The sequence below is a fragment of the Cnephaeus nilssonii genome (assembly GCF_951640355.1).
Source record: "Cnephaeus nilssonii genome assembly, chromosome: 6".
Taxonomy (NCBI): domain Eukaryota; kingdom Metazoa; phylum Chordata; class Mammalia; order Chiroptera; family Vespertilionidae; genus Cnephaeus; species Cnephaeus nilssonii.
Window position 1 is genome coordinate 74,575,059 of NC_137077.1, and position 26,952 is coordinate 74,602,010.

Below are 26,952 nucleotides of genomic sequence, written 5' to 3' on the forward strand. Positions count from 1 at the left end.
TTGTGTATGTAAGTTATTTTTTAAAAATTTAGAAAGGTATTTAGTCCAGAAGTAAAAATTATATTTAGGAAAACAATATTTGAATATTCTAAACAGATACCTTACTCTGTGATCCATGAAGGAAAAAGAAGCAGTATAATACATCAATGAATATATATTACAATTGCTTTTCCTAGTAAATTGGACCTTCTTTTGGCATTCAAGCACATATTCAGGTATTTATAGTAGGACCAACTTGGGTTTCTAGCAGATTAAATTTTTTTTTTGCATAAGAAAAGTTCCTAGAGTGGAAATGATCATGTATAATTTTGTGGAACTCTTGAGAGCTTATCTGCAAAAAATGCTTAAATGATAAGATATAAGAACAGAGAGCAGTAAAAATTATGTCATTTTGATTACCACCTAGCAATTCTCTTCACCACATTAAATTCCTGTGTAAAGTTTTAGTTGTCTGTGGCTCATGAACTGCTGCACTCAATGATTTTAATATTCTTACTGTGTCAAAGAAGAATTTTAAGTTTCTTTCAGATGACCTCAAGCATATTTTTAAAAAAGGTTTGTTGCTTTTAAATCAGGGAATGCAATGTTAGCAATAAAAAAGTCTTTGGGTGAGAGAAGGTTAGAGAAGGGAAGGAACACACACATACACACACACACACACACAAGCATTTATGTGGGTATGTGTGTGCTATTCACACATGTATGAATTCATGTAGAATTTATAAAGAATTTATGCCAGGTCTGATGCTGAGTACTTTCAAATACTTCTTATTTAATTCTCACAAACCCATAAAGTAGATGCTATTACTAGCCTCATTTTGCAGATGAAGAAAGTGAGTCATGGAGAAATCATAGCCCAAAGTCATACTTAGTAAGGTGGTGGAGTCAAGATTTGAATTCCAGTTAAATAACTTTTAACCAACATATTTCTTTTACTTTATAACACACCAGCGATGGATATGGATGTTTCCTAGTAAGATTTTTCTAGTGCAAATCTCTTCTCTTTCCTCTTAATGAGTAGAGATACATTCTTCCTCCACCCCTCCCATACATAACTGTCTCTCTTTCTCTTCCTCTCCCTTTTTTTAAAGACCCTTCCTTCTTTTTTGACATATCTTTATTTTAGATGAAGGTTTTGGATGTGTCTTGTTCTTCATATTAGAACTGCTGTGCAGGCAGTAATTAAGCCCAATGGACTGACTTTACTTTGACTTTAGAGAGACACAAATTGAAGCTTAGTGGAATCTTTCATTAACCAGATTTGCTTTTTTACCAGAGGAGATAAAAATCTGGCTGACCCTCCTCAGCCTCAGGCAATCGAATCAAAAGAATATCCTATCAGTCAGTTCTACTGTTGCCCCAATTATTGCCTTTTAAGAATGTTAACAACTAAGGACTTGTGTATAGAGGTAAATGTATATATGGAAAAACTAGTGTTGAATTTTTCCTCTCTTCCTTTTATCACATCTGTTTTACACACATGCCTGTGTTTCTGAGCCTGAAAAATAACCACTCATTCAAGTCCTCATTTCACTTGATTTATAATTATTTTTGTGATGACTCAGTTGGCATTTTTAATTGTGCATTGTGATTTTTTTTAAAGTTCTCTAATATGATGTCAAAGGCTTGATAATTTGAAATTAGTTATGTTTGTCTGATGAATAAAAACAAATGAAAAAATATATAATTTCATCACTGTTAACTATTTCCACTTATCTAAGTGGCATACTGGGGTTTTTCAAAGTGAGGCTGGAGATGCCTAATACTTTACCTTAATGAAAGTCAATTCAAATTGTTATTTATCAGTGTGTTTATGCATATAGGCATTGCAATTGTGATGTTATATTGAAGTGTTAATTTGTACATGTTTGCAGTTAAAAATAGGACCAATTTAGCAACCCTGATCAACACACTAAGGAGCCCCCCAAAACAGAAATGGCCTGGCTCTTCTAAATCTCCCATAGTTTCTGGGTTTAGCCTCACCTTGATGAATGATGATTACCTATATTCTAGGTAGATCTTACTAACTTTCACCAAGGAATTCGTAGCCTTGCCTTGTGCCTATACTAACAAGTTTACCAACTGTAAACTTCCTGATCTTGAGTTTAGTTATCATTTCAGAAAATAACTCCACATGTACTGGGTCTTAAATCTACTTAAATAGATGTAACTCTCCATGAGGATAATTTTTCCATAAGCCACTTCCTTTCTCTTTACCTATCTGGCCCATTTCACTAGCACAAGTTGTAAAGAGGTCTGCCTACCTTCTTTTAAGGTATATTTGTCTAACTCATGACTCTGTTATCATAAAGTTTACAACACAGAGCTTGGTTGTAAAAACAAAAAGAAAAACTCAAACATTTCTACCATGTGAATCAATGACATGATGGAGCGAAATTTGGATAGCATTTTAGATATGTCACATACCCTCATTAATTTTCAAAACTGATTTTTCCTTCTTGAAAAAGCAAAAGTAGATTTTTCCCCTACCCTTGAAAATTTAATATTCTACCATTTTGAAAGCCACAATATTATTCCCAAATGACCCTTGTATAAAAATAAATCTTAATGGGTTAGTTGACATTTGATTGTAAAGATGATAGTTCCAAAGGAAAAGAAATTGGTTACAAAAAAATAGAAATTAGTTTATAAAGTTAATAATGAAAACACATTTATGAAAACATGAAACTCTGTTAGTTAAGCTTTGTTGATGAAAACATGACTGTATCACATTGAGTTTCTTAAGGTTAGCCCCAGATTCGAAGCCAACGTCAACTGTTGGACTTTTTATGAACATTTATCTGAGATATTTATAAATATGATATTTAGTGCTGTATAGACAGCCTAGATTGTAAGTCAGATGCTCAGACTAACATTGTTCTCTGATTTTAATCTTTGTTCAATGCCTATTCCCAAATTTTTGCTCCCTAGGAGACAGTTCCTTTGGTTCCAGGTCGTGACCTTGATTGGGATGAAGAGATGGCAAAAGCACAGTCACAGGATTGTGTTCCTGTTCTTTCTGAGCATCCACTATATATTCTTTACACATCTGGAACAACAGGTTTGCCGAAGGTATTCACTCTATTAGGGATAAGTATATAGTGGCAGACTTCTTTTGCACAGAAAATATTTGTTTACTAGCTGACAATGCTTGCAGACTATACCTTGAAGTTTAGACTTAGGTACTTTATAGTTTAAAGAAATGTTGTGTTTAAAAACAGAAAAATCCTACATAATAAAAGGCTAATATACAAATTGTCCCCTTGACCGGGAGTTCGACTAGGGGGCGGGGTTGGCTGGCCAACTGCCCTAAGCCCCTCCCCCTGGTCAGCCCTGATCGGCCCCTCCCCTCCCAATCGGGGTGGGCTGGCCGGACCCCACCTGTGCATGAATTCGTGCACTGGGCCTCTAGTATGAATTATATTTAAGGTCAAGGACTTTGCCCCAATTTTTTCCAAACTTTTCACTTATATCAGCAATATACAATTGCTTAAGCTATTAACATTAATAGAGATTTGACTGAATAACAGTTGGTTTAATAGAATTTTATAAAAATATAGTTTAAGTGAACTATTTTTTAAATTTAGGTATAACTTTTATACAGTATGGGACTGATTTTTGATTTAGGGGAGTGTAATTCTTTGTTATAAATACAAGTTCAAGAATTGGTGTAGACAGTGTGAACAACAAGCAATTTATCCTGAGTATTGAACCCTTTGATTTTTAGTACTGAAGACACTCAGGATTTTTAAATCTGCTTACCATGAAAGGTGTCTTCACAAAACAAAGTTAAAAGCATCAATATTTATGAAGATGTCAGATAACAAATTCCACTTCTGCCTGGTATTGCCAAACAATACTGTTTCTTTATATAATTTCATAACAGCTTGCAATATCATCTTCCTATTCATCTCTATTAGAGGGTTCAACACTCATTGAGTCATAGAATTTTAGTTGGGGAAGGACGTTCACAATCACTCACATCCGAGAGGACAGTGGTCTTTTGGTTAATATTAGTTCTCTATAGCATCAGAGTTTTAAAAACTAAGTGGTTAATAATCTTAAGGAAAATTAAGATGTTCCATATAAACTCACTTGCTGTGAATAAGAAAACAGTTGGTAGGGGAATATAATCTCACTGAGGAGAGAGACCATGTTCAGTGACATTTTAGTCTATCATTGTGTGCTTTGTGTATAGTTAGCGCTCATAAATGTCTGTTGAGTGCATAAATAAATAAATAAATAAGGGCATACACATAAAGTTATTTGTGTTATTGTAGAATCAAAGCCTTAGCATTCTTTTGGAAAACAACTTTGGTCATTAGAAAAATAAATATTTGTTATACTGAAAACTCTTAAGCCTTGTTCAAGTCATCTGCTGGACAAACTATTTACTCTTCACTTTTTGCAGTTTTACATTATGTGCCAATCACATAGAGTCCAACTGAATGCTTGGCTGTAAAACAAAAGCAAGTTTTAATCTAATATAAAATTTTCAACATGAAAGGAACCTAACCAAAAACAAAACAAAAAGAAACAGAAAGAAAGTCATTTTAGCTCCTTAAAAGCCACAGGAAAGTGTGTGCAGGAGGCCGCCGATGGATGATTCTCTCTTATCATTGATGTTTCTAACTCTCTCCTTCTACCTTCCTCTCTCTGAAACAATAGGAACATATTAAAATAAAATAAAATAAAATAAAATAAAAGCCTGAAGGAATCTTATAAGAGCATTTGTATCACCTCAATATTTTAAATTACTCTGAAACTCACTGTGGCCTGGATGGGGATCTTTGTGGGAGGACTCACAAAGGAACTCAAAATGGACTCAGCCAGTGTAGTAGAAAGAAAAGAAAACAATATAGAGAGTATTAAATCTAACAAGTGGTGGTTCCAAATAAGGACATATCCTAGTTATTACAGGGTTTCTCTGGATCAAGAATTTCTCTTCTAGATTTCTAGATGCTCAAATTGAAGATCATTTGAAGTTCTAATTATTCTATTTATCCTATTGTGCCATACTGAAGTTAATCTGTTTCAGTGATTGGCAAAGGCTTTAATTGTTTGGTGATCTTTAGTCACATTGAATTTAGCTCAATTCAATATACATTCATTGAGTTTTCATTCTGGACTAAACGAGATAAAAATATGAGTAAACCACAGTCCCTTCAGTCTAGTGGGGTTGAAAAATAGATATACACACAGATAATGCAAGATAGACTGTTTTTTTTTAAAGAAATTTATTTTTTTTTTAGAGAAAGAGGGAGTGAGCGAAACATCAATTTGTTATTCCACTTATTTATACATTCACTAGAGACTCAGTGCACAAAATTCTTGCACTGGGGGGGGGGTCCCCTCAGCCCAGCCTGCACCCTTTTGCAGTCTGGGAACCCTCGGGGGATGTCCGACTGACAGCTTAGCCTTGGAGAGCGGGTCTAAGTTGTCAGTCGGACATCCTTAGCACTGCCATGGAGGCAGGAGAGACTCCCACCACTGCTGCTACGCTCGCCAGCCCTAAGCCCGGCTTCTGGCTGAGCGGTGCTTCCCCTGTGGGAGTGCACCATCAGGGGGCAGCCCCTGCATTGAGCATCTGCCCCCTGGTGGTCATTGTGCATAATTGCAACCGGTCATTCCGCCCTTCAGTTGATTTGCATATTAGCCTTTTATTATATAGGATTGGTTAATTCTTGTATGTGCTCTGATCAGGGATCAAATTCACTACCTGGGCATATTGGGACGATATGCTAACCAACTGAGCTACTCAGCCAGGGCTGAATGGTGCTCTTGCTCTGAGAGGGCAAAGCTGTTTCTCTCCAGTAAAAGATCAAATTCACTGGTACCTGAAGGATTACATTCAATTTATTCATCAAATATTATTGAGCACACACATAGGTGTCTGACTCTCCTTTTAGAAGTTTATGTTCTCTAACTGGGACACAGGCACTAAACAACTAAAGAGCTCTGCAATATAAGTGTTATGAAGAAACATAAAGGGGGTAAGGGGGCAGAGTGATGGGAGAAGTGGGAGTACATTTCTATCAGAGAAAGCTCTTGATAAGGTGACACTGGAAGGATGAATAGAACTTCAGAGAGTGACATCACAGCGAGGAGGGCATCCCAGGCAGAGTGGTCCAGCATAAGCAAAGGCAGGAGTGTGTAAGGGAGCTTTCAGGATGGATAGTGCAGGCGGTGCAAGGGAAGAAGTAATAGCTAGATATATAGGCGAGAGCCAAACACACTAAGTAAGAAGTTTAGGTTCATATTCTGTATGTAAGGGATGGAGGGCACTAATACTTTTTAAGCAGGAGAAAAAACACAGCACGAAGGAAGGTAACCCTTGCAACATTTTATTGGAAATATAAGCACATATAAACAACAGAGGCAAGGATATTTCAGGTTGTTTCATTAGTTTAGGACTTTACTTAGGACAGCTCACTTAATAGGGAAGAATCAAATTTGGTTCAAGGATAGGACTGAGGCAGAGGAGGAGTCCAAGACTTTGAACCTGAGAACATGGGAGAACTTCTGAACATTTCCTGAACTAGAAACACAGGAGGGAGGATTAGGGCTGGAGAGGTGTGGTTTTTTTTTTTGTTGTTGTTTTTTTTTTAACATATTGCGTGTGATGTGTCGTTTTTAACATGAAGATGCCTAGTCAATAGTTGGAGGTGAAGATCTGAGTCCAAGAAATACATCTGGGTTTGTAGATACTGGTAGATCCTGTGGGTCATCAGTGTGAGGTCTGGTGTTTACATCAGGGAGTCGGTAGATTTTGGAAAGTCGGACGTGTAGGATGGCAAGAGAAACTAATCGTCTCTCAAGATCACTAAGAAATACTTCTCTCATCTCCTTAGTGAACTTTAGAATTTCAAATGCCTTGAGATTATGCATTGCCCAAAAGTCATTTCTTAAATGATCTCTTACTCCTGCAGTTAGCTCCCAGCATCCTTTTTCTTCCTAAGATTCTCACTTCATTTTTGGTAGGTATAATCAGGATTAATGGGATCTGAAAATTTAATATTTGGGTTCTCAGAATAGGAGTACAGGGAAGATGTGCCCACATTCATTGATGCAGCATTTAGATATAATTTTTAGGTCATCATATAGTTTGATTTCTCAACCTTTAATCTTCATGAGGAAAAATAACGTTAGCCCATAAAAATACCCTGCTTAAAAATGCTCATTTCTCCTAGGCACATATAAGATACACATAAAACAGTCTGTTCTTTGGTTAGAATTTGCAGTTATATTTAGGGTGTATTTGCATCTCTGCATCTGCCAGCCCTGGGTTTGTCAGGTTGCTCTATGACAGGTTAATCTGTTAGCTGCTGCGAATATTCCGGCTGCCACAGCCGAGCTGCTTTGCATACATTTCTGCCTTGTGGGCTTCTATCCTGTTTGGTTAGGTTGCCAGCATTCAAGATACTTCTAAGAGCTTCATGATAGAAGAATTCCTCACCTGGATGGGGTGCCCTTTGGGAAGTGGGAGATTTAGTGACAGTCATATTTATCTTCTTTTTCTTGATATCACAGAGGGATAGTAAAACCTATTCCATACGCACCCCTCCCCTGGCCAAAAAAAAAAAAAAAAAAAAAAAAAAAAGTAAAAAATAAGTTCAGTGCCAAAGGAGAATTGGGGAAAAGAAACCAAAAGGAGAAGCTTGAAAGAAAGGCATGCCAGGAAGGTGTAGAAAAGGGCTTTCGTCCTAATGTGCATTTACACTGCTTATGTCACTTTATTCCTGCACGTTAGGGGACTTACTCATATTCCCTACCCTCCTCTCCAAAAATTAAAAAGTCAAATATAAAAGCAGTGAAGTTTCTTATCTATGTTACAGTTCTTGTAGTTAAAATACTGGTCTTGTTACACCGTTCGTTGCCCATTACCTCACAGTTGTTCAGATCAATAAAAATGTCTACTGCTCATAGAGGCAGCATCAGAGCTTGTAGCAAGAGATTTTATGTTTGCTGAAATATCCTAAATGGAACCATTCCATTTCTACTGATATGATTCACTAATTTCTACAAGTTTCAAAGGTTTTCCCTGAACCAAGAAGAGTATTTTTAAGAAGATTTTTTCATACATGTGCTCATTCAATTAACGTTCAGTCATTTAATCTGTGGACAAATGTATTGAAATACTATTCTATGCCAGACACTGCTGAAAGACAAAGGCATCGCCTCACAACACCAGCGCAGTGGAGACCCAGCGCTAGGTCGGGCTGTCAGTGCTCGGAGGACGTGTGCAGGCCATGGGGCCATGGGGCCACGGAAGAGGATGGGACGCGGTTACTGTGGGATCCTGGACAATGTCCAGCAGAGGTGGCAGCACCTCTTCTTTTTGCTTGATATCACGGAGGGACAGTGATGGGCTTTAAGGCTTGTGTGATGAACTAGGAGCTAACCAAGTTCAGAAGTGGGGTGGGGGTGGAGACTTACTCTAGGAAGAGGAAATATCATCTGCTTAGCCATTATCAGAAAAGAATAATGTTGATGTGTTGGATTTTTTTAAGTTATCAGAACCATACCTTTTTTCTTCTCAATTTGCTGACTTCAACCATTGCTTAGTGATGGATTTTCTTTCTTCAGGCAAAATATTTTTCTTCTTTCTTCTTGCTTTATTTTTTTTCTCCACTTGTCAGGCTGAAATTAATATATGAAATAGATACAAACATGCATAAGTAAAGTATATGTAAACACACAATACGTGTAGATAGATACACACACTTACATGCATGTGTGTGTGAATAAATATACACTGAGTGGCCAGATTATTATGATCTCTGAACGCATAATAATCTGGCCACTCAGTTTGTGTGTGTGTGTGTGTGTGTGTGTGTGTGTGTGTGTGTGTGTATTAGAGGCCTGGTGCATGAATTCGTGTATGGGTGGGGTCTGGCCAGCCTGGCCAGGGGGAGGGGACATGGACGGTTGGCCGGCCTGCCTGCTGGTCAAACTCCTGGTCGAGGGGACAATTTGCATATTAGCCTTTTATTATATAGGATATACACTGAGTGGCCAGATTGTTATGCGTTCAGAGATCATAACAATCTGGCCACTCAGTGTATATATATCTCATGTGTGTAAACATGTACATTTTCCTTGTATAAGCCTTCATCACAGATTTGGGTCACAGAGGGGCTCAATTTAGGAAGCAATGTTTTGTCACATATTCCAGAATTCTACCTGAGTATTTTGAGATTTTCCTCTTATTTTTATAGATCAAAAATTTAAAAACATGTTTAGGATGAAGAATTTCAAGCTCTTTTTCTTATCAAACACCTCAGTCTTCCTTCCTCTTCTGCTACAACCCATATTGTTCTAACTATTTTAACTTGCAACAACCAAAACTGCGTAACACTTGATATTTACCTGGTTTCTGTTTTACTTTAACGGTCCCATTTATGATGTTTTGTGGCTGTCCTTGTCTTCAAAGACAGCTCATTAAGCCGGGCACCACATGGAGCCATCTGTGACAATTCTCTGGTCCCATTCCTGGGTAATTAATGGTTAGCCTTTCAATTTATTTGTACAGATTGAATTTTTAGAAATGCCCTTATGTTAAAAGTGGGTTTTATGATTTTGTTCTTTTTTCTTTTATTTTTTAAAAGAGCACATTCTCATTGTCTCCTTTCCTGTTTCTGAGGTAGAATTCATTTTTATGTCTTTATTTGTGGAATGGAGTGTTATTCCCACCTGGCTGTCTTTCAAGTTCTGCAGAAGACTGAGTATAATGGCCAATTCCACAGAAAGCAGAGCAGTGCATTGGCAGGTTACAGAGCTTTTCTGAGAATATATTAGGGCATCTACTGTCTTTACTTTTAAGGTATATAGAGTGTAAATACAAAAAAAGTAATAACAGAGACTCAAAAGGGTAAAATGCAGTGTGTTTATGTTTCAGGGTTAAGCATTGATATTAAATAAGTATTTTTACCTCATACTCAAGTTTCAAATATATGTTCAGATACCATTTTTAGTTTTTGATCAATTTGGTGTACTTAGAATATGATGATTTTTTAAAACATGATTTATATGTTTTCAAAGGTTCAACAAGATTGCTCTTTTGCATTTTAATTATCATTACCTGTAAAGTTGGATTATAAACAAGAAACAAAAAATACTTTCTTTTTAGTAACATGTTAATAGCAATATTATAATAAACTTTTTTAACATAATCTCTTAATTTTTTTAACTTTCAACCTTCTTGTAAAAGATCTGTATAGAGAATATGAAATGATGCAGTTCTTTTTTCTGAACCTTATTAAATACTCAGAAAATTGCAAACTATTATCTGAATATTTTGGAGGCAATACTAAATTTCAGATCTAGAGTCTAAATTAATGAATGACAAAGTGATACTTGATGGAAATTATTTCACTCATCCCTTAACAAAATAAAAATAAGTGGATATCAAAGACCAATAAAAAGCAAATATGGATTTTCTCTCTCCTATAGCTCCATTTTAATTGTTTTTAATGAGAATCTTTGATGGTAACCTATATTTTGACATTTCTTCCTTTTGGGTGGGATTAGTACAGAGAGAAATAAAAATCAATAATTGCTAGAACTAAGGAAATAATTTTGTTAATAAGATTTTAAATTTTAGCTTTTATACTTTTAAATGCTTTACCATGCATGATCTCATTTTTAAGACTCACTTTTTTGGGGGTCAAATGTACAATTCTACAAGCAGAGCAGCATTGGTAAATATACTTTAAAAAGTAATCACTTGAGAGGTAAATAGAAATTTTGAAACCTATCCTTTAAGTTATCTTCTAAATTTCCCAAATGAATTGCTACTTATTTTTGTTATCCCAAGCCTTTAATTTCTTTTTATCACTTCCAGTTGATTTACCTTACCCTCTATACTACATAATCTAAAATTGGACCCATTTTAATATTTATAATTATTGATAAAAATGAGCTCTGAATGCAGAGACACAGGAGGTGGAGAGAAAATTCTAAAACATTTTGAGTGAAATCATTACTGACATTATCACTGTCTACTGTAATATATGGATAACATATTTTCTATGAAAAAAGTTCACTTTTTTCTCCACAAAATGAATACAGTTTTTTAGAAAAGAGCTTTTGCAAGTTGATTACCATCAAATTCATCAAGCTATTAAACCATAGGAAACGACCTTCTCAATAGGACAAAGGAATTAGCAAAATACATGAAAGTTAATACAGAATAAATTGGGGAAAGAGCTGCCCAGTTTACATGGGGAGATGCTTAGGATTTCTAATTCTCCCAAGGTGATCAAGAGAGCCAGCTGCATGCTAACTATGCCATACAACCCAGAAAGTAGCTGTCAGTCAGATGTCAACAAAGTGATATTTGCTAAGAGACCAGGTGTTGCTGCTAGTAGACAAAATGTGTCCCACGGCTTGGTACCTATGTTTTATTAGTGGTACCCGAGGAGAGCAGAAATTTTAGTAACTGACAGAAAGTCAATTTCTTTTGTATTCACTCATGTATGTATGTGTGTTACAGTTGCAGAACTATGCCAAAGCGGTGCAATTAGGTACACTAGGACCACATGTGCCCTTTGAGTAAAATAATTATTTTCTGCACAGAGTAATTATTATTGCTCTACTAAAAATGCTTCACATTGCATTTGAGTGAAATATTGAATATTTCTTAGCAAGCATTCACCTTCCTGCTTTAAATATTAATATCAGGTCTTTTTTATTTTTGAGCCAATGATGGTTCATGTTTATAGTGAAGCAGTAAACAAAATTAATTATTAAATTTACCATCAGTTCTTATTTATCATGATACTTTGCTCAGTTTTCAAGTATGACTCTGCATAAAAATTGCATTTGTTCAGTGTTGTGGATAGCTGCTAGAAGCTGGTTCAATCCCTACTGTTGCCCAAAATGTAATATAAGGCAAATCTGTCAGCCTTAGATCCAACCCACCAAGGTTGATTCCTCAGAGTTCCAGAATTGAGCACTAAACAATTGCTCAGCTTAGTACTGGGCTAGCATGATCCCCAGTGCAGCATTGTAATGAGGCTCTGGTTAGAATATGTCTTTTTTTCTTCTAAGCATACTAAAATTTAATAATATTAGGGGATAGACATCCTATGTTAGTCTTTATTTTAGACACACAGCTACCTTTGGTCTTTCTGTGCCCTTAATTTTGAGTTTCCATTTTTGTTCTGGAAATATACCTGAAAATGTAATGTTGTTAATTTATGTTACCACTAAAATACATTTTTATTGCATGTGATTCTGTGAAATCATAAGTTTTTCTTTAGAAGGTTAAGAATGATCTGTGAGAATGGGTTCTGCAAGTGGACTGATGTGGACAATTTATTCTGTGTTTATTATTGGAGAAGCCAAAGAAGTAATGACTCAGATACAATTATATAAAAGCCAAAGTGATTTGTAGCTTAAGAAAGATGAAATATGCCCTAACGGGTTTGGCTCAGTGGATAGAGCGTCGTCCTGCGGACTGAAGGGTCCCAGGTTCGATTCCGGTCAAGGGCATGTACCTTGGTTGCGGGCACATCCCCAGTAGGGGGTGTGCAGGAGGCAGCTGATCAATGGTTCTCTCTCATCGATGTTTCTAGCTCTCTATCCTTCTCCCTTCCTCTCCGTAAAAAATCAATAAAATATATTAAAAAAAAAAAAGAAAGATGAAATACTTTAAACAGAAACTTTTTAAGCTAGGAAGACAGAGACTCTTTTAACACATTATTAATTTTAGTTTTATTTTTTCTCTCATTTAGGGTGTGGTTAGGCCCACTGGGGGTTATGCTGTAATGCTAAACTGGACAATGTCTTCTATCTATGGACTTCAACCTGGAGAGGTAATCATGGATATAAATTCACTTTACATGACATTTCTCTGATTAAGATACATACATTTTATTATGTTATTTTTTTTTTTAGGTTTGGTGGGCAGCTTCTGACTTAGGCTGGGTTGTTGGACATTCCTATATCTGTTATGGACCTCTTCTTCATGGGAACACAACAGTTTTATATGAGGTAATAAAATGAAATTAATGCAACATATACATAATATTATTTTACTGAAACATTTTGGGAAGTAGTTCTACGTCAGAGTAGAAAAATTAGAATTGGGACAGGGGACGTTTTTATATCTTTATTTGTGGAACAATGTCATAAAAAATTATATTCTGAAAAACATACACTAAAAACTTGATGTCTATCCCTAATAGATTTCTAGAAAATATTATATTAATACTGATTTTAGAATCTTAGTAAAGAAAATAGTTATCCTAAAACAAGCAACAAAGATTCACCTTTTCTTATAGGATTAATGGGTTTCCAAATGTATGATGTCTTGATTTTAGGTAGATGTTTTCACTGGTTTCTGATGATGGATACACAAACATGGAAGAAAATCATAGGCAGACCAGATTTATAGCTAAATAAATTTTTGCTTTAAGATTCTGTTGCATGGATTAATGTCACCCAGGAATAAGATTTCTGTGTTTATATTAGAAAATTTTGCTCATATGATCATTATGTTTAATTTTATCTATGCCTTTTGTAAATACTTAAAACACATATTTAGAGTTGCAGGAGACCAAATTTTAGAGGAATAGCCAAATGGTAGTTTACTAAATCAGTGTTGAAATGAAATTGGACTTTTGGTACAAAAAGCACAAGATAGGAAAATATGGAAATTTTATCTTAGTTTTATATTAAAAATTATTGCAGAAATGAAGTATGGGAAACTTGAGTTGGTTGCAGTTTATGTGGTTAAATCCTTGTGCATTATAATTGTCTATAATTCAAACAAAAGCAGTTGGTAGGATTGCTTTTAAAAATGCCATATATAATGTTATGATTTTATTTTATTCTTTCACATTTGGAAATTTGTGTTCAGGTTAGTGGGGAGGATAAAAAAATAATGAACTTTTTAATGCCGGGGTCTTTCTCCAGCATCTAGAAGGGTTTAGGAATCTGGAGAAGGTGCTGCGTCTAAATTAATAAAGGGAGACTAGAAATATAATATAAATTTGTAATCCATGGGGGAGCCAGAGGAGGGCTTAGCTTCAGTAGCCAAGTTCTCTGAATCTCTGGACCCCCTTGGTCTTTATTAACACAAATTGCCCTAAGGCAAAGTAGATACACATATCAAAGGCTAAGGTTTAGTATACAGTAGGTATTGTCAGTTTTAGGGGAACTGTCTTAGACTGTTCAGGTGTTTGGCCAGCAGGAGGCAATAACATATAGATTAAAATGCCCTCAGCTGTCTGGCAGCAAGCAATCATTTATGTAAATTCAGGTTTGGGGAAATGCTTTTCAGCCATTCCAGCAGGCAACAATATATATTCAGCCCTGCTGAATACTCAAGGTAACATCAACCTTCTGATGAAACTTCTTGCATTTATGACTGGCTGAAATTAGCCTCCAGCAACTTATTAGAAAGCATCTGGAGCCCTAGCCAGTGCGGTTTAGTGATTAGAGCATCAGCCCAAGTATAGAAGGGTCATGGGTTCAATTCCTTGTCAAGGGCACATACCTGGTTGCAGGTTTGATCACCTGTGGGGTGTGTGCGGGAGGCAACCAATCGATGTGTCTCTCTCACATTGATCTCTGTCTCTTTCCATTCCGCCTCCCTTCCACTCTCTCTCTCTCAAAAAAAAAAAAAAAAAATCAATGGGAAAAATATTCTTGGGTGAGAATTAACAAAACAAAACAAACAAATGAACAAAAAACCATCTGAAAGAAGGGGACTAGGATGAAAATAACGTCATATGAGAAAGAAATGAAGGAACTGTGAAAGGTCGGTTTGAAAGATAAAATATTTAGTGTGTATACTAGTATATGTTCAATATCTTTTGATATTTAAAGAATTGCTATATATAAAGGAAATAGTGTAGTAATGCAGAGTTACAGAGGCCAATATTTTGGGAATAATTAGAGATAAATTTTATTGTCCAGTAGTAGAATAGGCAACTTCTTAAATAAAAGGTTCTCTTTTATATAAAGTCTCTCAATATCAGACAAGGTATGTGGAGAAGGGAATTTTACATGTGGGATGTGGATAATAGTATTAGACCATGTCAAGGTCCTTTACAACCTTAAAATCCTGCAATGCAATGATTCTGAAAAAAATTAGAGACTATTTTCTATATTTGTGGAATTCTTCCTGTCACAACTTGAAGATATTAGTATTCCTTCATTTTTACCTGGATGGTTTTCTATCTCTAAATGTTTGGGTTATTAAGTCAGATTTGACCCATTAAACCACCTCTAAAAGGGTCTTGGTTGTTTGTCTTTATCTAGAATGATGTGCTCAAGAACAGTGTAGATGCTCTATAAATACTTGTTTTTGTAGAAGAGTGAATGAAGTAAGCTACATTTTTAAAACGTTTCTCTGCACTCTGGTTTCTTTCCTATGGCTTGTAAACATACTCAATTCTCTGTAATCACAAAACTAAGCCTTTTAGATAATTTCCCACTTCTAGCTAGCCTATCTTTATTTTCTTCTGCACGAAGATCCTTGAAAAAACACTCTACCCACACTGTCTGAACATATTCTTCATTCCACGGGAGTCCAAGCTCTGTCCACATCACTTCATAGAAGCTGCTGTAGCGGAAGCCAACAGTGACTTCGAAAGTCAAAGGGCCTCTTCGATCTGATTTTATTTTTCTCTCAGTGGCAGCAACCCTGACAGCTCCTTGCAGGCCATTCTCTCTCCCTCTCTCCACTCTTGTGCTCCATGCCCTTTTCTGTTGTTCATGCTGTTTCTTTGGCCTGGCATGACTTTCCCACTGATTTTCTCATATCTTGTTAATTCCTACGAACCTTGAAGACTGCTTATATGTTATCATCTCTCCAGAGGCTCCTCTCACAGTCTTTGGCTGTACTCAGTGCCTCGTTCCATGGTTCTCTTGTCCATTGAGCATATGTCTGTCACTGAGATGACCACATTGTACTGAAACTATCTGTTTATACCCGTATAGTGTGAAAACCTCCAAAACTAGTCTCTTGGCACAATGCATAGCATGCACAGAAGCATTCAATAAATGCTTATGGAACCAAACTGAACTCATCTACTCTTTCTAACTTTTTGACAGTTTGTCCTCCTTTTGCTGTCTTGGTTTCTCTTACATTGATCGTTAATATGGGGGGTTAGTAGGGTCTTGTTCTTTCTCTAGTTTCTTGAGGTGTAAAATTGGTTTGTTTATTTAATATCTTTTTTTAAATGTCAGCATTTATCACTATAAACTTTCCTCTTACTATTCTTTTGTTGCATTCCCTAATTTTGGTATGTTGTGTTTTCATTTTTATCTGTCTTGAGATACTTTAAAAATTTTTCCTGTGATTTCCTTTTAAACACAATCATTATTAAAGAGTGTTTTGTTTAGTTTTCATAAATTTATGAATTTTTTCTGTTTTCTTACTATTACTGATTTATAGTTTCATTCCATTGTGGTCAGAAAAGATACTTGGAATGATTTCTATTTTCTTAAATTTAAGACTTGTTTTGTGACCTGACATGTAAGCTGTCCTGGAAAATGTTTCATATGCTCTTGATAAGAATGTGTATTTTTCTGCTGTTGGGTAGAAAGATGTTGGCCAAAAGGTACAAAATATTAGTTATTCACTGTGAATAGATTCTGGAGATGTAATGTACAGTAATGTAGTATAGTTAACGATAATGTATTATACACTTAAAATTTTCTAAGAAGATAGATTGTAAGTGTTCTCACCACAAAAAAAAAACAACAACACAAAAAACACAAACAACAAAAAACAAAGAAAAGGAAAAAGAAAAGAATGGTATTATGTGAGGTAGTGAGTATAATAATTAGCTTGATTACAGTGATTATTTCACAATGTACACATGTATCTAAACATCAAGTAGTACAGCTCAAATACAGCCAGTTTTTTTTTGTTCATTATACTTCAGTAAAACTTTGGGAAAATGATGTAAAACTGCTCATATATCAAATGACACAAAAATATATTTTATCTTAAATTAAAAAAAAGAAATCAGTGTACTCTTTTTGGGCTTAGTTACTACCTAGAATAGAATGTTAGTTATTAGACACTTTAAATCTAGCTTGGCATTACATCATAAACTGGTTGGCATACTTGATCTTGATATGGCAGATGTCATGTTTGTGTGATAACATTCTCTTGGAAAGTTTTCAAGGAATGGAAGCTTGCTCTGATTTTACATTAGCTTGCATTTTACAAATTGTTAACTTCAAGCAGCAAACTACTTAGATAATCTCTTCAGAGTGTGCTCACTAGATTAGCCAGGGCAGATGGTTGTCTGTTAATAATTCAATAATTAACTTTGAAGATAGGTACTACATCTGCCTACGTGGGCAATAAATTAGTTAGAGGAAGTAGAGGACGTAAGATTCTGAACTGTGGTGTGGGAGCATAGTCACTTGTCTGGAAATGTGAAGATCTGTGTTACTTGTCTTTCTCTGCCTTTATTTGCCTCTATAACCTTAGGTGAACTAACTCAACCTCTTCTAGAATCCATTTCCTCATCATTAAAATAGACACATGTTCTCTCAATTCTGTACATCTGTGAATCTGTTCCAAGTTCATTGTTTTTTTCTAGAATAAGTATATGATTTGATAGCATGTTTTAATGTTTATGACTCTGGGATTTATTCCAATTTATATTCATAGTGAGTGAAGCTGACTCTTCAAATTCATTTAGTGAAGAAAGTTTTCATTCTAAATTAGTGAAAAATTTTAGTGTTTGAGAGGAAGCATAGCAGTTAAGATTTCCATACTATGATTCCTGAAATGTCTACAAATTGTTTGGCCTCAGACAAGTTACTTAACTGCTCTCAGCCTCAATTCTCTACTGTATAAATATAAATATTAATTGTACTTTCCTTATGTGGTATTAAATTGGTGAATCCATGAAAAGGCCTTAGAATAGTTGCCAGGATATAATAATACAATAAAAGGCTATTATTAGCTATTGTTGTTATTTAGAAATATGAATTTATTCTTTCCCGGAATAGAATTATACAATATAAATGCCAATCTTTCATTCCCGTGTGAGCCAGTCACTAATGTTTGAATTTTCAGATACTCGACATTTCTTCTTTCAGTCTGGTTGTCCTCACAAGCAGTCATCACAGCACTAGAGCAGCTCCCTTGGAGCCCATTAATCTCTAAGCGCCCTGCAAAGGAATCAGCACACAGGATGTGTTGATCCTGCTACCACCAACTTTGAAGAATGAGAGGCAGATGTGGAAAATAACCCAGTGGTCTCTCTCTTCAAGAGTCTGTTCTTTTAGAGTAGAACTTGGGAGAGAAATAAGAGTGGCCTTGAAGTCTTTCACCTGTGAATAATGCAGTTCATGGTTTACCATTACCCATACATTTATAACCTTTCATTTTTATTTTTTGATGAGCTTTAGCATTACTAATTTTACACTGTATATATACATATATATGTATGTATGTATATATAATATATATATACACATATATGTATATGTATATATATATATACATATATATATATAAACTTCAGAATATTAAGTTTGATAATCTCTTATTGAATGCTCTTTTTCTGAATGCATAGGAGGAAGGAATAGTTTAGATAATCTTGTCTTTTTTCTCTTTATGAATGATTACTGTGAAAATTAGCTCTACTCTCTCCTTTATTTGTATAGGAATCAAATAAGATAATGTATGTGAAATGAGTTTGAAGTCTTCAAAGAATATGATATATATGCATATTATATATAGTAAAATATAACAGCTTTACTTACATACACCTATTTTCAAAATATTGATAACTATTACTGCTGTATATTCACGGACAGAACTTTAAACATTCTCGAAGTTTGAACATTTCATATTTCAAATACTGAGGATAAGAACTACTTCCAGATTGTTTTTGTATTGAACACTCTTGTGAAATTATCCCCAGTGTATCTTTAATGCATATGTCATCTACTTCTGTCAATGCTGCTCTGGACCCATAGTCTTCATGAAGTCATCCTATAGTGTATTTTCCTCAAATGGACCCTCTGGATGCTTAGACCCTTCATTTTAACATTATAATTTTACCTGTATTTATTGTAGTTATCTTCTTTTTATAAGAACTTTGCCATCTCACGTGTATCTGTTTTGTCTAATTTGATTATCCCTATTTCAGGGAAAGAGATTTGCTTCTTTCAGGCAGAGGGATATGTTACTTCATTTAAGTCTAGTAGGCACAGTGTTGCTAACTAGTGCGCTCAGTAGGCACACATCATAGTCCTTTGTTTTCCCCGTCATGTAATGGAAAATGATAGTCTTTTAATGTAGTATATCACCAATGTCCTTCTCTGTATCTATGGAATGAGAAAAAACAGTGACTCACCTTTTTCTCTGATTCAGGCCATATAATGTGATTTTCTCAATTGGGAAAGATTGTAAAGCTGATACCAGCATCTTTTAGATTTCTCTCTCACTCGACCAAATTGTACAAAGTTATTTATTGTTTAGTTTATTTTTCTCTATGTGCGCCTGTGTTTTATATTGGCGCAAGCAAGTTCAGCTATTGTCATAGCTCCATCAATAATATTTATTGGTGCCTATCTTGCTAGGGACTGATAGGGGAACAGAATAAAAATCAGATGCAATCCTTGCACTGAAAATCCAGACAATATATTTAAAGAGGACAATATAAAGGACAGAAAGCAAACAAATCATGACTAAAAAATTTTTTACTCTATGTAATATGTGAAAGATATGAAAAAATGTTCAGAAACTACAATGAGCCATGGCTTGTGATAAATACTCTATATTTAATTCTTGTACCTGTTTGGATGCAGTTTTCTGATGATAGAACTCAATGAGGATCAAAGAAAGTAAATAAGTTGCTTTAGGTCACATAGCTTGTAAATGGCAGAATTGGGATGCCACTCTGACTGAAAAATACATCCACCAGTTCCTTAAGGGAAGTTTATGGACTATACTAGACAGAGAAAACTGTGGATAAGACAATACAAATCATAATAGTAGCTACTATTGATTGAATGTTGGGTAATAGGAACACTTCTAAGCACTTACATACAAGGCCTTAATTAATTCTCTTTCTTCAAACCCATGGGGCAAATATTTGGAGCCCCTATTTACAGCAGAAACTGAGGATCAAAGCCATTAGATAACCAGATGGAGCTAGGATTTGAAACAAGGTTTTCTGGCTCCAAGATCAGTGCTCTCTTGCTGCATTTTAGAGACGAACAATTGGGAAGCGGTTAAGAAGCGCAAACTACCTGGCCAGAACCAGTGGTCTGAACATTAAAAAGGCAGGATGATAGGGATTCGGGTGGATATTACAATAAAGAAGTAAACAGGACGTTGGACATAGCTGTGATGTCTTCAGTTAGGACAGCTCACATAATGGCAGTTATCAACTGACATACTGCAGTAGAGCCATGATTATTGTGCTGGGAAATGGTACTTTCGATTTTGGTAATGTTGAGTTTAAAGGTGCTACCCAGGCATTTGCATGCTGCCGGGAACCAGGTTTGAAGCTCAGAAAAACTTTCAGAATCACAGATGTAGAAAAGTTAGTAATTTAATCCCGAAGGTGATGAAGATACTCAGGTGAAGATTTAGAAAGGGGCACGATGTAAATTGAGAATGAAAAATTGGAGAGGCCGTAGGAGAATCAGAAAAGCAAGGTGTCCGGAAGACCAGTGGAGGGGAGGTTTTTCAGAAGATAAGTCCTCAGCAGTCTGAGTGGTACAGAGAGAGGTCTGGCCAGGCAGCAACTGAGGAGAGTTTTGTCATTAACCACCTTTATGAGAGCAATTTTACAGGAAGGTTGATTGTGTTTATTTTGTTTTGCTTTTTAACATGGGAACATATGTGCACGTTTGAGGACTTTTTTATGTCAAGGATTCAGTGGTATGGAGGAGCCAGGCTTTGTACAACCGCAGGCTGAATGGCAGTATACATACATATGGAATAGCCACCCTGTATTTTCTGGGCAGAGAGCTGGAAGTGTAATAAAGCAAGATGCCATTTAATTTCTCTGCTTACAGCAAAGTCTCACTATTCACTATAAATAAAAAGAAAACCACCTTAATTGGTCCCTCTAGTGCAGAATAGCAGAGTGATTGTACATCAGCATGGAAGAATTCAGAGATGAAAGTTAGAAGTCACGAGCCACCAGCTCTCCTAGTGATAAATGCTCCCTGTGACTGCTGAGAATGGTAAATATGTCAGAGTCCCTAATTAGCTCAGTACTGGTCCTGCAAGATTACCAGTTCCAGTGCTCTGCTTCGTTTACCTGGCATCAATACTTCAGAGTTAAGCATCTTTTTAGTGAGACAGGTAGACTCTTATGACCTAGGTGGAAGCAATGGCCTGTTCATTGGCTCAACATGGCCAACTCTCAGAGCTGGAAGAAGGCAGGGGAAGAACCAAACCAAAAGGGATAGATAAATTTCTCTTAAATTTTTAAAAAACATTATCAAGGTATAATTGACAAAAAATTGTAGGATATTTAAGGTGTACATTGTGATGATTTGAAACACATGTAAATTGTGACAGCATTGCTCCTACCTAGTTAATTAAAACATCAATTGCCTCATTTATTTATCTGTTTATTTTTGGTGAGAATATTTAAGTTCTACTCTTGAAAGTTTTAATTATACAATACAAATCTTATAGCTGAAAGTTTGTACAAAAGAGATAGTTTTAGATAGAGTCAGAAATACACACATCTTTAATATATGTAAACTAGAGGCCCGGTGCATGAAATTTGTGCACGGGGGAGTGTGTCCCTCAGCCCAGCTTGCACCCTCTCCAATCTGGGACCCCTCGAGGGATGTCCGACTGCCCGTTTAAGCCCGGATCGGGCCTAAACGGGCAGTCGGACATCCCTCTCACAATCCAGGACTGCTGGTTCCCAACTGCTCGCCTGCCTACCTTCCTGATTGCCCCTAACTGCTTCTGCCTGCCAGCTTGATCACCCCCTAACCACTGCCTTGCCAGCCTGATTGATGTCTAACTGCTCCCCTGCCAGTCTGATTGCCCCTAACTGCCCTCCCCTGAAGGCCTGGTCACCACTAACTGCCCTCCCCTGCAGGCCTGGGTTCCCCCCAACTGCCTTTCCCTGCAGGCCCGGTCACCCCCAACTTCCCTCCTCTGCCGGCCTGGTCACCCCTAACTGCCCTCCCCTGCAGGCTTGATCGCCCCCAACTGCACTCCCTTGCAGGCCTGGTCCCTCCCAACTGCCCTCCCCTGCTGGCCTGATCACCAACAACTGCCCTCCCTTGCAGGCCTAGTCCCTCCCAACTGCCCTCCCCTGCTGTCCATCTTATGGTGGCCATCTTGTGTTCACATGGGGGCAGCCATCTTTGACCACATGGGGGCAGCCATCTTGTGTGTTGGAATGACAGTCAATTTGCATATTACTCTTTTATTAGATAGGCTTTCTCTGAAAGGATCTTGGAGCCATAGCCTTGGAAAAATCTTACCCTATTGGGTCTGGAAGCTAAAGCACATTCTTAACTAAAGAAAGGGAGGACTCAACATGAGGAATTACAACTCTGTAGTATCTACCACAGAAGACAATAAAAAGAGATTGTCAAAGTGGAAAGCTTATGGAATGTATTAATTTAAAACATGTAAAATTGCTGATATTTGACTGGTTTTGTTTTATAAAAATGACAGTTTCATATAATCAACTAATAGGAGTGACATGAAGACAGGCTGGTTGAGGATCTCAGATTGGCCACTAGGTTTTTGGTTTTTGAGTCTATCTGTAGCCCTTTGATGGAGGTGGGTTAACAGGATTGTATAAAGGGACATCCATCCTGTGGAGAAGAAAATGAACAGATGTTATAGTCTACCTACCTATCTATCTGATTCTAGCATCATTCAAGCTGTTTCTCAGAGCTAAACACAGGCTCTCATATACCTAGAAAACTTTAGTTTATGCAGTCCTTTCCAGATTTGACAAAAGCTCTATCACTAGGAAAATGACAATGTACACATTTAAAAAAAAATTTCAAAATAACCCTGAAGTCCAGGTCACGAACTCTTCATCTAGATACAATTAAGATAAAATCCTCCTGAGCAGTGATACAACCAAACTAAAACCTCTGATGACAAGGATAGCTCTAAAAGGTCTCCGGGCAACACAGAACGAGCTGCTGGGCTAGGCAAAGATGTAAAGGTTATTACATTTTTGGAAAAATAGCAGGTGCTAGGTCTACAATTCATGATAGAGTCTAGAGTCTAGAGTCTGGGCCATAGATCAAGGCATAAAGAATGTGAAACAATGAGGTACTTCTCCCAAATTACTTTCTCACTATATGACCCCAATAATCAAATTGCAATTATTAGTACATTATTTTATTAATATTTAGATTGGCTCATTTATTTATAAGAGATAGAGAGAACCAGCAAAGGCTGGTATTAGATTCTAGGCTCCTCCACTAGGGCAACCAGGCAGGCAGGTATTCAAGAATAATGTAGTGTCCGGCAGTGCCTCCTGTCTAAGGACACACTGGTTCTCAATCCTGGCTACAGGTTAGAATCACTTAGGGCTCGCATAAACCATAACAATGCCCAGCCCCAACTCAAGGCCAGTTAGGTTCGGATCTCTGGAGTGGGGACTAGGTACTGATACTTTCAAAAGCATTCTAAATGGTTCTGATGTACATTCAGGGTTGACCATCACTGGATTAGATGTTGGTATGGATAAGATAAAGGAGGGTGATGCTAATGGAATGATGGGAAGTTTCTAGAAAATAACCAAGCAAGTTCATCTGATAGAAATTCTTAATCATCATATTGTATTTATAAATAAATGTTTCCCCCTTAAAAGGGAGCCTGCGTTAGTAACAAATTCTATGTCTAGGAGTCCTAAGGCTTGGGGCAATGATCCCTTGTAGCTATAAAGCAGCAGTAATGTTTTCAACATTAGGAAAGTTCATGTGAATTATAGAAAGAAGAACTTTAGGGAAGAAAAAGCCCATTTTTGAAAGAGGTTATATACTTATTTGGTTCATATTTCAAAACCCACAAAAGAGTATAGATTGTAAATCTCACTTTCCAGTTTCCAGCTGTTCAATTTCTCTCACTGGGAAGCACTAAATCTTACATGTACAGTAGTTAATTTATGTATAAAGTATCTTTTCTCCTTTTTTATACAAATGGCATTGTACAGTTGGTATGCACAATATTTGCATTTTGCTTTTTTCACTAAGTAATACATCCTCAAGTTTAGATGTATACCCAAACTCCCATTCATTGATAAAGGCAGGAGGCATGTAGCAGGAATTCAGCAAATGCCATTGCCAATTTCATTCATTACTCCTCCAAAATAAACAAGTCAACACTGCTACACCTGTCTGCTGAAATGAAATTTAGGACTAGTCCATAAGGATGGTGCTGTCTTCACCTTAGAAATGCTATAGAAGCATGCCTTTGGTAACATTCTCAGAAGTGATCTAAAAAAAAGACAAGGTGTGTTTTTAATCCTGCCACAAAAAGAGGCAAAACTGCAGTTGACTCAAAAGTTTTTAATGTTAAAATTTGAGAAACCACAAGTAGCTTTGACTCCAAGCTGTAGATAAATGGAAATCATGGGGTTATTAATAAAGTAAGTGATTTTTTTGCTCAAAGGTTTAGCTCTAGTGTTTTATATCTTTGTTTTGCTAAGTTGCTATAGTCTATTACTGTCCTGTGTTGAAAACATAACCTCATTGGGAATTATGTGAGAAGTCAAGACATTACCTGTTTTTTTTTTAACTTAGGACTTATCATTTGTGGCCCATAAACATTAGTACATTGACTCAAAAGTAGTAGAAACTTGTAAGTGTGGGTTAATTTCAAGATATTTGGTAACTGTCTTGTTTTCAGTGCTTTGTAACATCCCACTAACCACTTTATAAATATGGGCAATTGATCGTCTATGAAACTCTGATGTAAAAATTTCATGATTTATAACAGCTAAAAGCTTATAACCTCTGCTTCGCCACTGTAGGGATTGCTTTTTGCCTTTGTTTTCTGGGCAGCAACCGACAGGGTAGACTTTAGGTTAGGGGAAGGAAATAAAAGCAAATGGTAAGAATATAGATTTGAGTTTTGAAGAATTTTTAAATTACTTTCACCTTTTAGGCATGCTGCTTTTGGTGTGTATGTTGTTTGTTAAAAATCCCTACAATCTTAGAATTTTCTCATTTTAAATTTTAATAGTAGTTGGGCTCCTGCCCCTTACTGAATACAAGTTCTGAAATTAGCGTCATTTTTCCTCTCCACCAGTTCAGCATAATTAGTGTGTTACTGGTTACTTTAAAGGGATGATATTGCCTATTTGTGCGTGTGTGTGTGTGTGTGGGGGGGGGGGCAGGAGGGCAGGAGAGAAGAGTATTCAATAAAATCAATAAGTTACTGAGTCACTTTCATTTAGAGCTCATAATGAAAGTGGCTCACAGGCTTTGCTTCATTTTTCTAAAGCTCTAGTGGTGATAGTTGTTAAGAACGTATGGGTCTTATATTTATTACTTTATTTCTTCCCTTTATTAGACACAAATAGTTTGTACCATCTGCTGTGTAATTTTTAATAATATTTTGTCACACAAACACCCATCATTACCAGAATATAAGTCCCATTAAAGCAGAACCTTACCTAGTTTGTTCATAAAATTATTTCCAGCATTTAGAACAGTGTCTAGCCCATAGTAGGTGCTTAAAAAATATTTATTAAGTGAATAAATATATTAGCACTACCTAATTTAGTATAACTTGTTTTTATGTGGATGACTAGAGGCCCGGTGCATGAAATTCGTACACTTTGAGGGGGGGGTGTCCCTCAGAGCCTGCACCCTCTCCAATCTGGGACATCCCTCTCACAATCCGGGATGGCTGGCTCCCAACCACTTGCCTGCCTGCCAGCCTGATCACCCCATAACCACTCCCCTGCCAGACTGATTGACCCCTAACTGCTCCCCTGCTGGCCCAATTGCCATGAACTGCCCTCCCCTGCAGTCCTGATGGTCCCCAACTGCCATCCCCTGCCGCTCCGGTTGCCTCCAACTGCTCACCCCTGCAGACCTGGTTGCCCCTAACTGCCCTCCCCTGCTGGCCTGGTCACCCACAACTGCCCTCCCCTGCCAGTCATCTTGTGGCAGCCATATTTGACCACATGCGATGGCGTGAGGGTCAATTTGCATATCACCTCTTTATTATATAGGATGGTTTCTGATGCAAGATCTTGCTCAGTGCTGCATAGTATTGCCTGAAGTGTTTACATCATTCAGAACCTAATGTTTGTGTTAATCCACAGTTGTTTTGGGGAACAGTAAGTTCTTTACTATATCATAATATGTTTTACTTAAGATTTGAGATAAAATGGGAATCCATAAGAAAATAAAATTTTAAAATATATAAATAGTAAAGCAATTCTAAAATAAGGAAACATCATAATCATAGCCTTGAATGGTCTGGGAATGGACAATAAAATGCAAAATAACTGAACCTATTGAGATCAACAAAAAACATTGTAAAATCTTATGTAACCATCCTTCAGTGTCCTAATGGTAATGGTATGTTATCTGATTTTTAGACTGGGTAAATATAATACTAATGAAAATTTGGCACAGTGTCAGAATTGCAACAATCGTTATAATTTTATATTATTTATAAAAGTATGGTAATGTTCCTAACTAATATTTCTAATAATTTAATCATTATTGTTATCTTTAGACATAATTAATTAAAGGCATTGTAAACTACATCAAATTGTGCCCTCTATGTAGGTAGTGAATGTGGGATAGCATTTTCATTATGATGCTCATATCATCTTTTAGTAAGTATATTATTGTCGCATGAACTTCGATTGGATATAAAATATCTTTCTTAATTGGAGGTCAAACTACTTTAAAATATTATCTCAGTGCTTTTAGCTTATTGAGGAAATATTAGATCAGTGATTTATTCTGATTTAGCAGGCAAGAAAATGGCAAGTC

At 36.4% G+C, this 26,952-nt stretch overlaps 1 protein-coding gene across 1 annotated transcript in view; it reads left to right on the top strand.

Annotated features, from left to right (window-relative positions):
* The window catches only part of ACSS3 (acyl-CoA synthetase short chain family member 3), a 177,222-nt gene that overhangs the window by 73,583 nt on the left and 76,687 nt on the right, over positions 1 to 26,952 (top strand). The window contains exons 5-7 of the mRNA XM_079773646.1: positions 2,932 to 3,072; positions 12,738 to 12,818; positions 12,901 to 12,996. Of these exons, the coding sequence (XP_079629772.1) occupies positions 2,932 to 3,072; positions 12,738 to 12,818; positions 12,901 to 12,996 (318 nt within the window). The remainder of the gene's footprint in view (positions 1 to 2,931; positions 3,073 to 12,737; positions 12,819 to 12,900; positions 12,997 to 26,952) is intronic.